The following is an 11,553-nucleotide window of genomic DNA, read 5'->3' on the forward strand; positions in this document are numbered from 1 at the left end:
AATTGCCCTCCATGAAGGTTGTACGTCGGTGCGTTCTCTTTGCAAGGCAAACATATGGAAGGGGGACAGTGCTGCCTCCCCGCGCTCTCACCCACATAGTGGCACACATCCTTTATGAACTGAGCTCGAGCCCAGTGGAAGAACGACACAGTCTTCTAAACCCTGATCATTTGCCAAAAGCCTTTGTGACCAACTCCCTGTGTGGGATCATGTGAAGAGAAGTTAACCAACACTGGAGCCCCAGCTCCCCACAGTGCACTTATCTGACTTTGCACACAACTCAGAGATTACTTGTAGGATCGTAAAATGTTTGAGATGGAAGGCATCTTACATCATCTAGACCCATCCCTTCCTTTTACAGCGTTTAGAATTTCACCCAGATTTTGGCTGATGGGGACACTGAGAGCATATCTAAAGAAAGAGCACTTTCGGAATAGAATGTGGCATTCAACCAATGCCCACACATCCGATTCGCTTATGCCCATTTGAATCAATTTCTTGTTCAGTTGCTGCTTAAAACAATGCAGCCCATTTTGCCTCGTTTCCCCAGGAAAGGGCTCTGTTCTGAAAGACAACAATGGGGAAGAGTTTGCAGGTCCCTAGAGGGCCACAGGACTTGCTCTGCTTGTTGTTGTCTCTACAGTATCTTGGAAGATGGTATGAAATTGAGAAGATCCCAGTGAGCTTTGAGAAGGGAAGCTGTATCCAAGCCAACTACTCACTAAAGGAAAACGGAAACGTCAAAGTGATAAACAAGGAGTTAAGGTGAGTGGCTGTGGTTTCAAAGGCAATGCACATCCTGGAGCCAGCCCTTTAGAGAGCTGTCCTGGAGTGCCTGGGTGTCCTTGCAGTCCAGTTCAGGGAGGACACAGTCATTGCTGGGTCTGGACTGCCTGCTCACAACAGGTCCTGAGATGAAAGCTTTTGTCAGGCAGCACCGTGGAGACTAGAAGTCACTCATTCATTTCTGAGCACCTGTTGTGAGCACTTATTGTGTACCAGACCCTGTGAGAGGCACTAGGGACTCAACAGTGACCCAAACTGCAGGGTTCCTGCTCTCATTGCAAAATAGATACCCTGGTACCATCTTGTCTGACCTCCAACCAAGAGAGAAGCCCATTCTACATCATCTCCTGACAGGGGGCATCCACTGTCTGAATACTTCCAGGAAGTAGGAGCTCATCACCTTCCATGACAGTTTATCCCATCTCCAGACAGCTTTAACTATTAGAACACGCCTTTTCTTATTAAGCAAGAATCAAACACATACATAGTCACATTCTAGGTTATGTGAACAGGATAGCCTACAGAAGTGTACTTTTGTATTACTGAGGGCTTCTAACATTGATTTTTGATGCAAAAATTCACACTTTGGAAAGCAAACACAAATTTTAAAAGACCCCTGGGAAGAACTCCTACCAACCTTCCATCAACAAAGATAAGAGTAACAATAAACAATAGCAACTAATATTTATTAAGCACTTCCTACGTGCAAGGCACTATTCTGTATCTGTATGTATGTATACATGTGTGTACATATATATATATGTATGTATGTGGACGTAAATGAGTATATTCATTTAATCCCCATAGCAACCCTGAGGTAGCTACTATTATTAACCACATTTTTATGGATGAGGAAGTGGGATACAGAGAGGTAAAGTAATTCGCCCAAGAGTCACACAGCTTATAAGTGACAAAGCTGAGATTCGAACCCAAGGAGAAGTGAAATGGGGATGAGAACAGAAGACAGCTGAAAGAAAGGCTGGGAATGAAGGGCCGTCCTTCCTGTTCCCTACAGGATTTGAGAACTGTGTTCCACTTCAAGAAAATAACTACAACCCAGCCTGGAAATCACTCAGCTAAGACAGGTTTTTGTGACCATCTCATTATCCGCTAAGCTTCTTGTGGCTTGTGAGCCAAAACACAGTGCATAAACTTGACCCTGCACAAACCAAAGAAACAAAATAAGAATCTTGAGGGCCTCTAAAGAAAAATCCAGCCCATTTCAGAGCCCAGGAACGAATCGAGATGCAGACACCCAGAAGATCTCACAGGAATTTTGTAGGCTCCAAAGTTGCAATGACTTCATTTCAAATATTTTGTCTCATTCTGAGACCAAGAGTCAGACAAGGGCGCAGACCCCAAAACCCATGAGATTCCTCCACGCTCCTTCAGAGTTGGCCAGGAGTCCTCTTTACCGCATCCTGAGCTGTAGGTCACTCTGCCTCTAGGGTCATACTCGTTTAAGGCACAAGGACACGTGGAGAAAGGTTAGTTCAGGAAAATGGTAGTTTCTCCTCCCAGGAGTACTGCTGGGTGAGCCGAGGGCATGCAGGGAGTCTGAGCAGAATCCTCCTGCCAGTGCAGAGAATCTGAGGACCACATCAGCTGGACAGGCTGGGAGCAGAAGGGCTCAGGCTTTGGGACTAGACTGCCCGGTTTTAAATCCTGGTCGTACCACTTGCTCACAGTGTGATCTTAGTTTAGTTATGATAATTTTCTAGGCCTCAATTTGCTCCTCTATAAAATGACAATAATAATAGAACCTCCCCCCCTAGGGTGTTTGAGCATTCAAGGAGGTAACCCATGTAAACCACTTAGAACAGTGTTTGGTATGTAGTAATCATTTCATAAATATTGCCGATTATTGTTAGTCTGCTGCTACCCTTGAAAATACAAATGTATTTTTCCCATGAACGAACTGCGAGTTAATGATCAGACTGGTGTTTCGAAAACTCTTCTGGTGCAAAATAAAAGTGATGGTGAAAAGGGGAAAAGTCTATTGGGAAGAGACTGGTTTGTTGCCAAGCAACTGTATGCAAATAGAAATGGACCATCTTCCCTGGCTGGCTGAGTTCCAGGTGAGAGAGCGGAGCACAGTCTCCAGCCCAACATGATGATAAACAGAAAATGCAATATCCAGGAGCATCAGAGAACATTCCGCACCCTCTCATACCTATTGCTTATTGTCTGGTTTCTAGGACATCCATCACCACTAATCACAGCCTACTGACTTTTTGACACACATTATTGCTCTAATTTTGTTTGTCTGCCCCCTTGAGGACTGATGAACAGGCAGCTCCTCTGTCGGCCTCCTCGGAAGAGCACCCTGACGCCGAGCACCCTTCTTCACCGCCTCCATCCCAGGCCTTTCCTGTCTCCTCCAGGTCCATGGGGTCACTGGGAGTTATCCAGAAACAGGGCCAGCTCCCTTCAAAGAGTGAAAGCATTTCATCCAATTTAAAACCACCACTTTTCAGACATATCACCATTTCATATACCACTAAGAAAGAAACAACACCACCAATTATAGGTGTAAGGTGGCATTACTTGTAAGATGTACATTTCTTCATATTTAGTGTCTCTGACAGCTGGCTGCCCCTGAGAATCACTGAAATGTGGTAAATGTTCCCTCACTGCCTGCTTTTACCTGGCCTACCCTGAAATCTCCCGTGGAAGAGTTCAGAAGTTTGCTGAACTAGAAGGGGTGTCCAAGCTCAGACACAGGAACCCTTTATGGGACAGATGGTGTCACATGGTATCACTGAGGACCAAAGAGGGGAAAAGCTTGCAGATCTCTAGACTCTAGGTTTTGCATTATTTTCAGTAATCAATTCACTCCTTATTTTTCCTTTGGCCCCTTCTCATTTTTAAAGAAATGATTCTTCTTAGAGTATTGGGTTGTTTTGTTTGTTTTTCCCTCCTCTTTGATTCTCTCTTGATTTGGAGCCTGGGAGCAGGAAACAGCCTTACAGGCCATTGCATACAGTCCAAAATACAGTGTTGAAGTGCAAGGGCCGAACATATTATCCAGTCCTGGAGCATTGCAATTGTTCCTTCTTATCACCCCAAGGCTCTCTTCCTCCCTTGGTCTCAGAGACAGTCACAAAGGAAAGGGGAGAGAACGGAACCAGGGTCCAGCCCACCTTCAAGAGCCTCTCTAACCAGAAATCACAGGGTTGGCCGCCATGGTACTTAGTGTCATAAATCTTGCCTGCCATTGATTTTTGACTTTCAGTGAGTTCAGATTTTTTTTTTACTCACTGCAGATCTGATGGGACTGTGAATCAAATTGAAGGTGAAGCCACCCAGAGCAACCTCACAGAGCCCGCCAAGCTGGGGGTTAAGTTTTTCTGGTGTAAGTATCCGCTTCTCTCAGGAGGTTTCAGGGACAGGAGATGTGCATACTGAAGGCTAGAACCCTGGGTTGGAGCACTCCTGTCACAACTGAGTGTCATCGTATAACGATCAATACATAATGATATGTGGAGCACCTGCCACATGCCAGGCACTGGGCTGGACGCTGGAGATGCACTGTGAGCAAGACGGCGCTGGCCCTCGTCCCCACGGAGCTCACATCCCAGTGTGGATACTGACAAGTACCCAGGCAATTGACCATAAAACTACAGTAGTTGTTTCTATAGAGGAAGCACAGATTGGAGCGTGTAGTGCACGAGCAGAAGGACACCCAATCTAGGCTTATTTCCCCAAGGAAACTGAGGTCTGAAAAATTAGTAGTTATTAGCAGAACAACTAACATGGGCCAAAGTTTGGAGGCAAAAGACGACAAGAGAGGGGGTAAGTTTGAGTCCTGGCCTTGCCGCTTTCCAGCCACGTTGTTAGGGTCCTTGAAAAATATTTAATCACAGGCATTTGCCCTCTGAGTTCTGGGCTAACTGAGGAATGAACACAGGCAACATAGAAAGCACTGAATATTAGTTTTATTGCTGATATAGATACACTGGAGTATTCAGCTCAGAACAGTGAGGGTTTCTGATGCCAAAAGTAGTTGGGAGCCCCTCTCCCCACCTGTGGGGTGGATACTGAAGTCACCAGCCGCAAAAGGAATCACTACCTGCCCCCACCCCCACCCCCAGGCCTCCACAGATCAAGCCCCTAGAGTGGGGCAGAGAGGAAGTTCTTATCTTATAGACCAAGATAAGAACGCTGGGAGAAGGAGAAAACAGTTCTTCCCACACATGCGACTCTGGGCAACTAACCTCACAGCTATGCCCAGAGGCAGGAAGATAAACTAGATAATACACCGTTAAGGTACATGTCAGCTTCTCTGCAAATTAGAAATTTCTACAAATAAGAAAATCAGAGTACAGAAAAGCTGGGCGATGTAGGCAAGGTCACTGCTAATTAGAGGCAGAGTTGGGACTAAAACCTAGGTCTCCGGACTCTTAATTGAGTGATGGGGATGGGAGTGAGGGCCATTCTGTGCACAACCTTCACAGGGAGCCTGCAACAGGAGCTATAGGAGGGGCAGGAGCTGTTGGCTGGGGAAGCAGAAGGGGAAGAGATTTATTCCAGTTGAAGAGATCAGATGTTTGCATTGGGTCTTGCAGGGTGGGTGGGAGAATATGGAAAAGGATGTTCCACGTGAAGGGAATAGCATGAGAAAAGGCCTAGAGAAAGAAGCCTAGAGCATGGGAGGGTCCGTGGAGCAGGAGACAAGACTGGGAGGGCCTCACTAACTTTTGTAGAGAGTTTGAAGTGACTTCCATAAGCGATAGGAGACTGTCAAAGTTTTCTAACAAAGAGACATGGCAGTTTTCTATACTAAGAGGAAATATCTAGGTAAATTTGTGCTTGAGAGCTAGGCCATGTGGGAGGAAGATAGAAGGTGCATACCTGGGTGTGTGCAAGTGGGGCGTGACGTTGCTACTTCTGGAAGAGGTGGAAGATGTATTTTCCCCAAATCACTCAGGTCTGAAGAGTTCTCAGAACATCTGGAAATACACAAAGCAGTTGAAATTCAAAGATAGCAGATATATGATGAATATGTACTCTCATGAGTGAGCCGGGCAGGTGGCACCAACAGTTGAAAAGTCAGTCAGAAACAGCCTTCAGTCTAGGTCCTCCAGCCTTGTCCAGGCTTCTGTCCAGACATCCTCCAAGTGTCCTTCTGTTTTCATATTTATAAACAGGTAGGAAGTCAGAAGGAGGAGGGACCTTGGTGGGTGGCCATCTGGACTAGTCTTCTCGTGGTGTCCTGATAACCAGCTGGGTCTTTGACCCTCAGCCGAGCTCTAAGCACTCACAGACTGCCTGCTTTGTCCAGCAGCTTCTCATGGCCGCTCACGGGTGCTGAGGTCTAGTACAGTTTGGCAAACAGAGGGATTAGTTTTCAGTGGAGAAGGTGGGATGCTTAAAATCCAGGAAAGCAAAACACCCCTGACTTGCTTATGTGTGCAGGTCTTTGTTTCTTATGGGGTCAGCACACCGCTTTCTCCCATGTGGGTCCATCTTTAACTTTAACAAGCTGGGCTATGAGTTTTCGGGCCTTGGACCTTGGCTGTGGAGGTCAAGTTCACAGAGGAGTTTTCTGGATTCAGATGGAAAGGATAAATGCTCCCTCTCTCCTCCTAAGGACCTCTTTAATCTTGGGCTTTCTACTCTATACAGATGTCAACTGATAAATCTCTGTAGGCCCTTTGTGAGAAAGAGCTTATAATCTGTTACCACCTGATTTACCATATTATTAAGAATGGACAGATATTTGAAGGTCATGCAGGAAGAAAAACAAACCAACATTAGCCCCTGCCTCCTCCCTTAGGCAGTCTCAAGAGGAAGCTGAGAGGGGCCAGTCTGGTGGCGCAGCGGTTAAGTTCACACATTCCGCTTCTCGGCAGCCAGGGGTTCACCAGTTCGGATCCCAGGTGCAGACATGGCACTGCTTGGCAAAAGCCATGCTGTGGTAGGTGTCCCATCAATAAAGTAGAAAAAGATGGGCACGGATGTTAGCTCAGGGCCAGTCTTCTTCAGCAAAAAGAGGAGGATTGGCAGCAGATAGCTCAGGGCTAATCTTCCTCAAAAAAAAAAAAAAAAAAAAGAGGAAGCTGAGTGGTACAGACTCAGAAAGCCTGGGGCCCTGACCTTATAGTCCTGATTCTACTTAGCCAAGTGGTGCCTCCATTTGCACTGCTGCTGAGTGTAGCCTGTCAGTCCAGGGAGTCCAGCCAACATCCGAGTTACTGTGGGCTTCCGGAGACTGACCTGCTACCAGGGACAAAGGATCCAAAATGGCTCTGAACTCTTGCTGCACCTTAGAACCACTTTTAAAAGTCCTGACCAGCTCCAGATCAGAATCCAGGGAGGGACAGAGGGAGGTGGGCCTAGTATTTTTCAAAGCTCCCATGTGATTCTCCCACATGAAGCCAGAATTAAGAATCACTGACCTAGAAGAATGGGCCCCAGAGCCTGGCTTCCAGGGTCCTGGAGATGAAGGTTTCTCTTGCATTGGTCCCTCCTAATACTGCCCTCCTCTGGTCCTCAGTGATGCCTTCTGCTCCGTACTGGGTCCTGGCCACCGACTACGAGAACTACGCCCTCGTGTACTCCTGTACCACAATCATCTGGCTTTTTCATCTGGATCATGTTTGGATCTTGGGAAGAAACCCTTATCTCCCTCCAGAAACAGTGACCTATCTAAAAGATATCCTGACCGCTAATGACATTGACATTGAGAAAATGACTATCACAGATCAGGTGAACTGCCCCGAGTCCCTGTAACGAGGCTCTAAAGGGAAGCCGCATTCACTCCATATTCCTTCTTTTGCTTGGCTTTTCCCCCACCCCACTGCACGCACCCACTAATCAGCCCACCACGGCAAACCATTGCAAATACCAGAGGGAAATGTGACAGTGGAAGCCAGTGTAGAGGAACTCACGGAAAGTTGGCCCAAATGCTTAGTCATGCACCCTGTTACCTTGCAAGCCTAATAATAAACTTGTTGCTGACCTGCTGTGCTCACAGTAGATTCCGAATTGGATTAGTTATTATGGGTTTTTAATTACAAGCTATGTTTAGAAATCCTTCAGCAGTTATGTAGGAAAAAAAAAATTAAACCCTGAACAGTTTAACGATAACTACCCTGTTTCTGGAGAAAGAAAGGTGATGGCACAGGCATCTTCTGAATCCAGGTGCCCCCATCTTGCAGTTGGCACTCCTTTAGGGGGACCATTTGGGGGTTTTGAGTCTCTGACAGGCAGTTTCTTTGAAGTATTTACTTTCTCATCACAAGGTCTTCAGAGTCAGGCTGAAGAATGGGACCATCTTAGGGTGTGTGCAAGGAAGAAGAGAATCTATCAGGGAGAAGATTATGGGGATATTTTTTAAGAAAATGACTTTTTTTTGGAGGGTGGGGAGGTTTTTCACTTAACTGATATTTCCTGAGCCCCAACTGCATTCCAACCATTGAAAAACACAGACCACCCTATTCTCCCCCAGGAACTCCCAGACTAGTGAGGGAGACAGACAAGTAAACATGCAGTTATGATCCTGGCTGAGGCGCCAAAAGCAGAGGCCTATGGAGGGGGCCGTGGGAGCTCCGAGAACGTCTCAGCCCCTGCAAGCCATGGGCTCCCACCAGGTTGCACACTCTCGCCTCTGGGTGTGCCGACTTCAGGGAGGCAGGAACCACCTTGAGGGTTTTTTTTACATTGTGACTTTTAAAATCAGAGAGACCTCAGAATTATCACCCTACAATTTCTCTGAGCCCACATGACATTTATAATCTACTAACATTTGGGGAAATGAATAGAAAATTAAGCCATTTGATCTGGTTTTTAATTTTTCAGCATGAATATAAAGTATTAATTTTCTTGAGCACTTGATGCTCTTTAATGCTTTATATTAAAGGTAACAAAAAAAAAATCCAAGGATCTTAATATGTACCATTTTCATTTTACTAAATAAATACGACCACGAAATGGAGCTTCCAGTTCAAAATTCCTAAAGGCTGAAAAACACTGGGTAAAAAGGCGGTAAGGCGGAGGTACGTATTGAAGGAGAAGACCCTCTCTCCCAGCTCTGCGGCCGCTGCCCCTTTGCCCTATCACACTGCCCACCCCGCCAGAGAGCACGTGGCTCCCCTTCTAGTCTGCAGTCATTCCCAAGAGTGTTAAGCTGCCTATCTCTTACGTCATGGTACAAAATAAGTCGTGATTGCGTTTCTCTTATCAGCTGTCTGGTAACTTCTAAAACAATGAAAGTGACTACGTTTTGCACCTTTTCCAGTGTCTTGCCCAAGACATAGGCTCAAATTTTTTATATGAATGGATTACAGAAAGGGTGTATAGATGGATGGACATGGGGGCACCAAGTATTTAGAGGAAACATGGGCAAAACCAGCAAAAAATCCAGAAGGGAGAGAAAGAAAAGGAAAGTGGGAAGTAAACAGCAAAATGGAGACAAGAGTATATAATAAATCCCCATGTCCCCATCATCGGCTCCAACAGTCATCAACATTTCGCCAGCCTTGCTTCAGCTATCACCCACCATCCTCCAGTTTTTTTCCTGGAGTGTTTTGAGGAAAATCCCAGACAGCACATCCTATTATTTGGCTCATAACTACCTACATATAAATCTCTAGCCAATACAGATACTTTTAACAAAAAATACAAGGTTATGTTTTATTTCCTGAAGGTGCTCAGAGAATGTACTCTCTGTGTAATTTTAAAATTATTCCATATAGGGGCTGGCCCCGTGGCCGAGTGGTTAAGTTCGCGCGCTCCGCTGCAGGCGGCCCAGTGTTTCGTTAGTTCGAATCCTGGGCGCGGACATGGCACTGCTCATCAGACCAGGCTGAGGCAGCGTCCCACATGCCACAACTAGAAGAACCCACAACGAAGAATACACAACTATGTACCGGGGGGCTTTGGGGAGAAAAAGGAAAAAATAAAATCTTTAAAAAAAAAAATTATTCCATATAATCCAGGTGAAAAGGAAGATGTATGCACAAAAATGTTCATCATGGTTTTACTTATAGCAGCCCCTAAACTGAAAGGAGCTAAACTATCAAACATATAGCAGAGGAATGGGATCATAAATTATGGGACAACCAGTTGATGTAATCTTGTGCATTCATTAAAATTCGTAGTTATGAATACTACACGGCCACATAGGAGCTGGTGTCTCCCCACCCTCACTCACTGCTTGGGGGTGGGGCCGGAGGTCTCTGCACATGGCCTTGCTGCCTGCAGAGCTAGAGTCTGGAGCATGTGCCCCACCTCCCCGGCCACACCCAAGTGGACCAAGATGTGTCCACCTGAGATATTGACAGCCACTAGGATTCAGCCTTCAATCACAGGCCGAATCGAAACCTCTGATTTTTGTGCCCTAACTGAATGGAAAAGATATATTAGGCCAATCAAATCAGGATTTGACTTTAAGAAACCTGTAGAGAGAATGATTGAAAACTCAGGAACCGTCAGGTCATATAGTTTGGGGTGGCCATTATTGGCCATGCACAGCTGAAGTTATGAGAGTGCAGAATAGAAATGCAAAGATAAGCAGGGGTCCCACCTATGCCCCTGACAGAGCAGCTTCCGTAGCTAATGGCTTTCCGTGTCCTAGCTCCCGTCCTTATGGAGCTTAGCTGTCTTAGGTTCCCATCCTTGTAAGATTAGGCACATACACACACACACAACATTTTTCTGAGGTAAATTAACTTGACTAAGTGATTGTTCCTTGCAACCAAATTAGCCCTAAGACAAGTGTTCACACTATAATGTTGAGTGAAAAAAAGAATGCAGCATTGTAACTATGTTATGTTTATAGTTACACAAAATGATGGCATAAAATCAAGGACTAAAAGTGAACAGAGAAAATGAAAGCAATTATGTGTTACAGTGGTGGAATTACAAGGTGATTTTTTTTCCTTTGCTATTTCTGCTATGGGTATTTGTAGTGTAGACCCTAAAACTTTAGACCCTAAAACCCCCTTCTAGTTCAGTCTGACCCTCTGGCAACTCTAGCGCCAAGCTTCAGAGAAATAGGCCTCTTCTTCCAACAATTAGCTAAGACTGTGAGACCTTTCCAGACTATTCTCCCATCCCACCACACTCCCAATACCTCTGAGATGATGGCTTGATTTGTGAAGACAGGATGTGTTATAAAACAGTCTTTACCACCACCAAGTACCTGCGTGCACTTCTAGGAGATATGAAGGGAGATATCGGGGAATTTAGAAAGTTTTTATTTTCACAGTTATCTAAACATTGTGTTATTTTATAAAAGATTTCCCAAAAAAGCAACCACTCACCTTGATCATTATGAGAAACTATTAAAATTTTTAATGTTTTATTAAATATGGTCAACTTTTATGCTAAAATCAGTATTTTGACTAAGTACTAAGTATGAAATTAAAATAAAGGTATCAAGAGTTATCTAATGTTTTCCGGCAGAATAAGGTAGTCTGAACGGTTGGTAATGCTGAGAACTGCCGTGGCGGAAAACTCACGGGGATGGGACCGAGCACTAGTCCCAGCTCCTGACTGGTTACTTAGCCGCTTACTCCAGCAGAGTCCTCCCCTCACGCGCCTGTCTCCCATCTGCTCGTCGTGGAAAGAGCCAAACTAGATGACATCTCTCTAAGGTCTCTTCTAGGTCAAACATCTTTAGTTCTACAGTTTTGTACTGATTCATTAAGTACAATTTTTGCTAGGAAGGAAGGAGTACCTGTACCTTTATAGGGAAAATAAGCTATAAACTTAAAAGACCAACTCTTGGGGGAGCCCAGTGGCGCAGTGGTTAAATTTGCA

At 45.3% G+C, this 11,553-nt stretch overlaps 1 protein-coding gene across 3 annotated transcripts in view; it reads left to right on the plus strand.

Moving 5' to 3' along the window:
• The window catches only part of APOD (apolipoprotein D), a 52,009-nt gene extending 44,233 nt beyond the window's left edge, over positions 1–7,776 (plus strand). For all 3 annotated transcript variants that reach the window (XM_014860137.3, XM_070511431.1, XM_014860136.3), the window contains exons 3-5: positions 644–765; positions 4,053–4,141; positions 7,286–7,776. In XM_014860137.3, the coding sequence (XP_014715623.1) occupies positions 644–765; positions 4,053–4,141; positions 7,286–7,521 (447 nt within the window). In that variant the 3' untranslated portion in view covers positions 7,522–7,776. The remainder of the gene's footprint in view (positions 1–643; positions 766–4,052; positions 4,142–7,285) is intronic.
• The last annotated feature ends 3,777 nt before the right edge of the window (positions 7,777–11,553 follow it).

The sequence above is a fragment of the Equus asinus genome, chromosome 5, assembly GCF_041296235.1.
Source record: "Equus asinus isolate D_3611 breed Donkey chromosome 5, EquAss-T2T_v2, whole genome shotgun sequence".
In the NCBI taxonomy this organism is placed as follows: domain Eukaryota; kingdom Metazoa; phylum Chordata; class Mammalia; order Perissodactyla; family Equidae; genus Equus; species Equus asinus.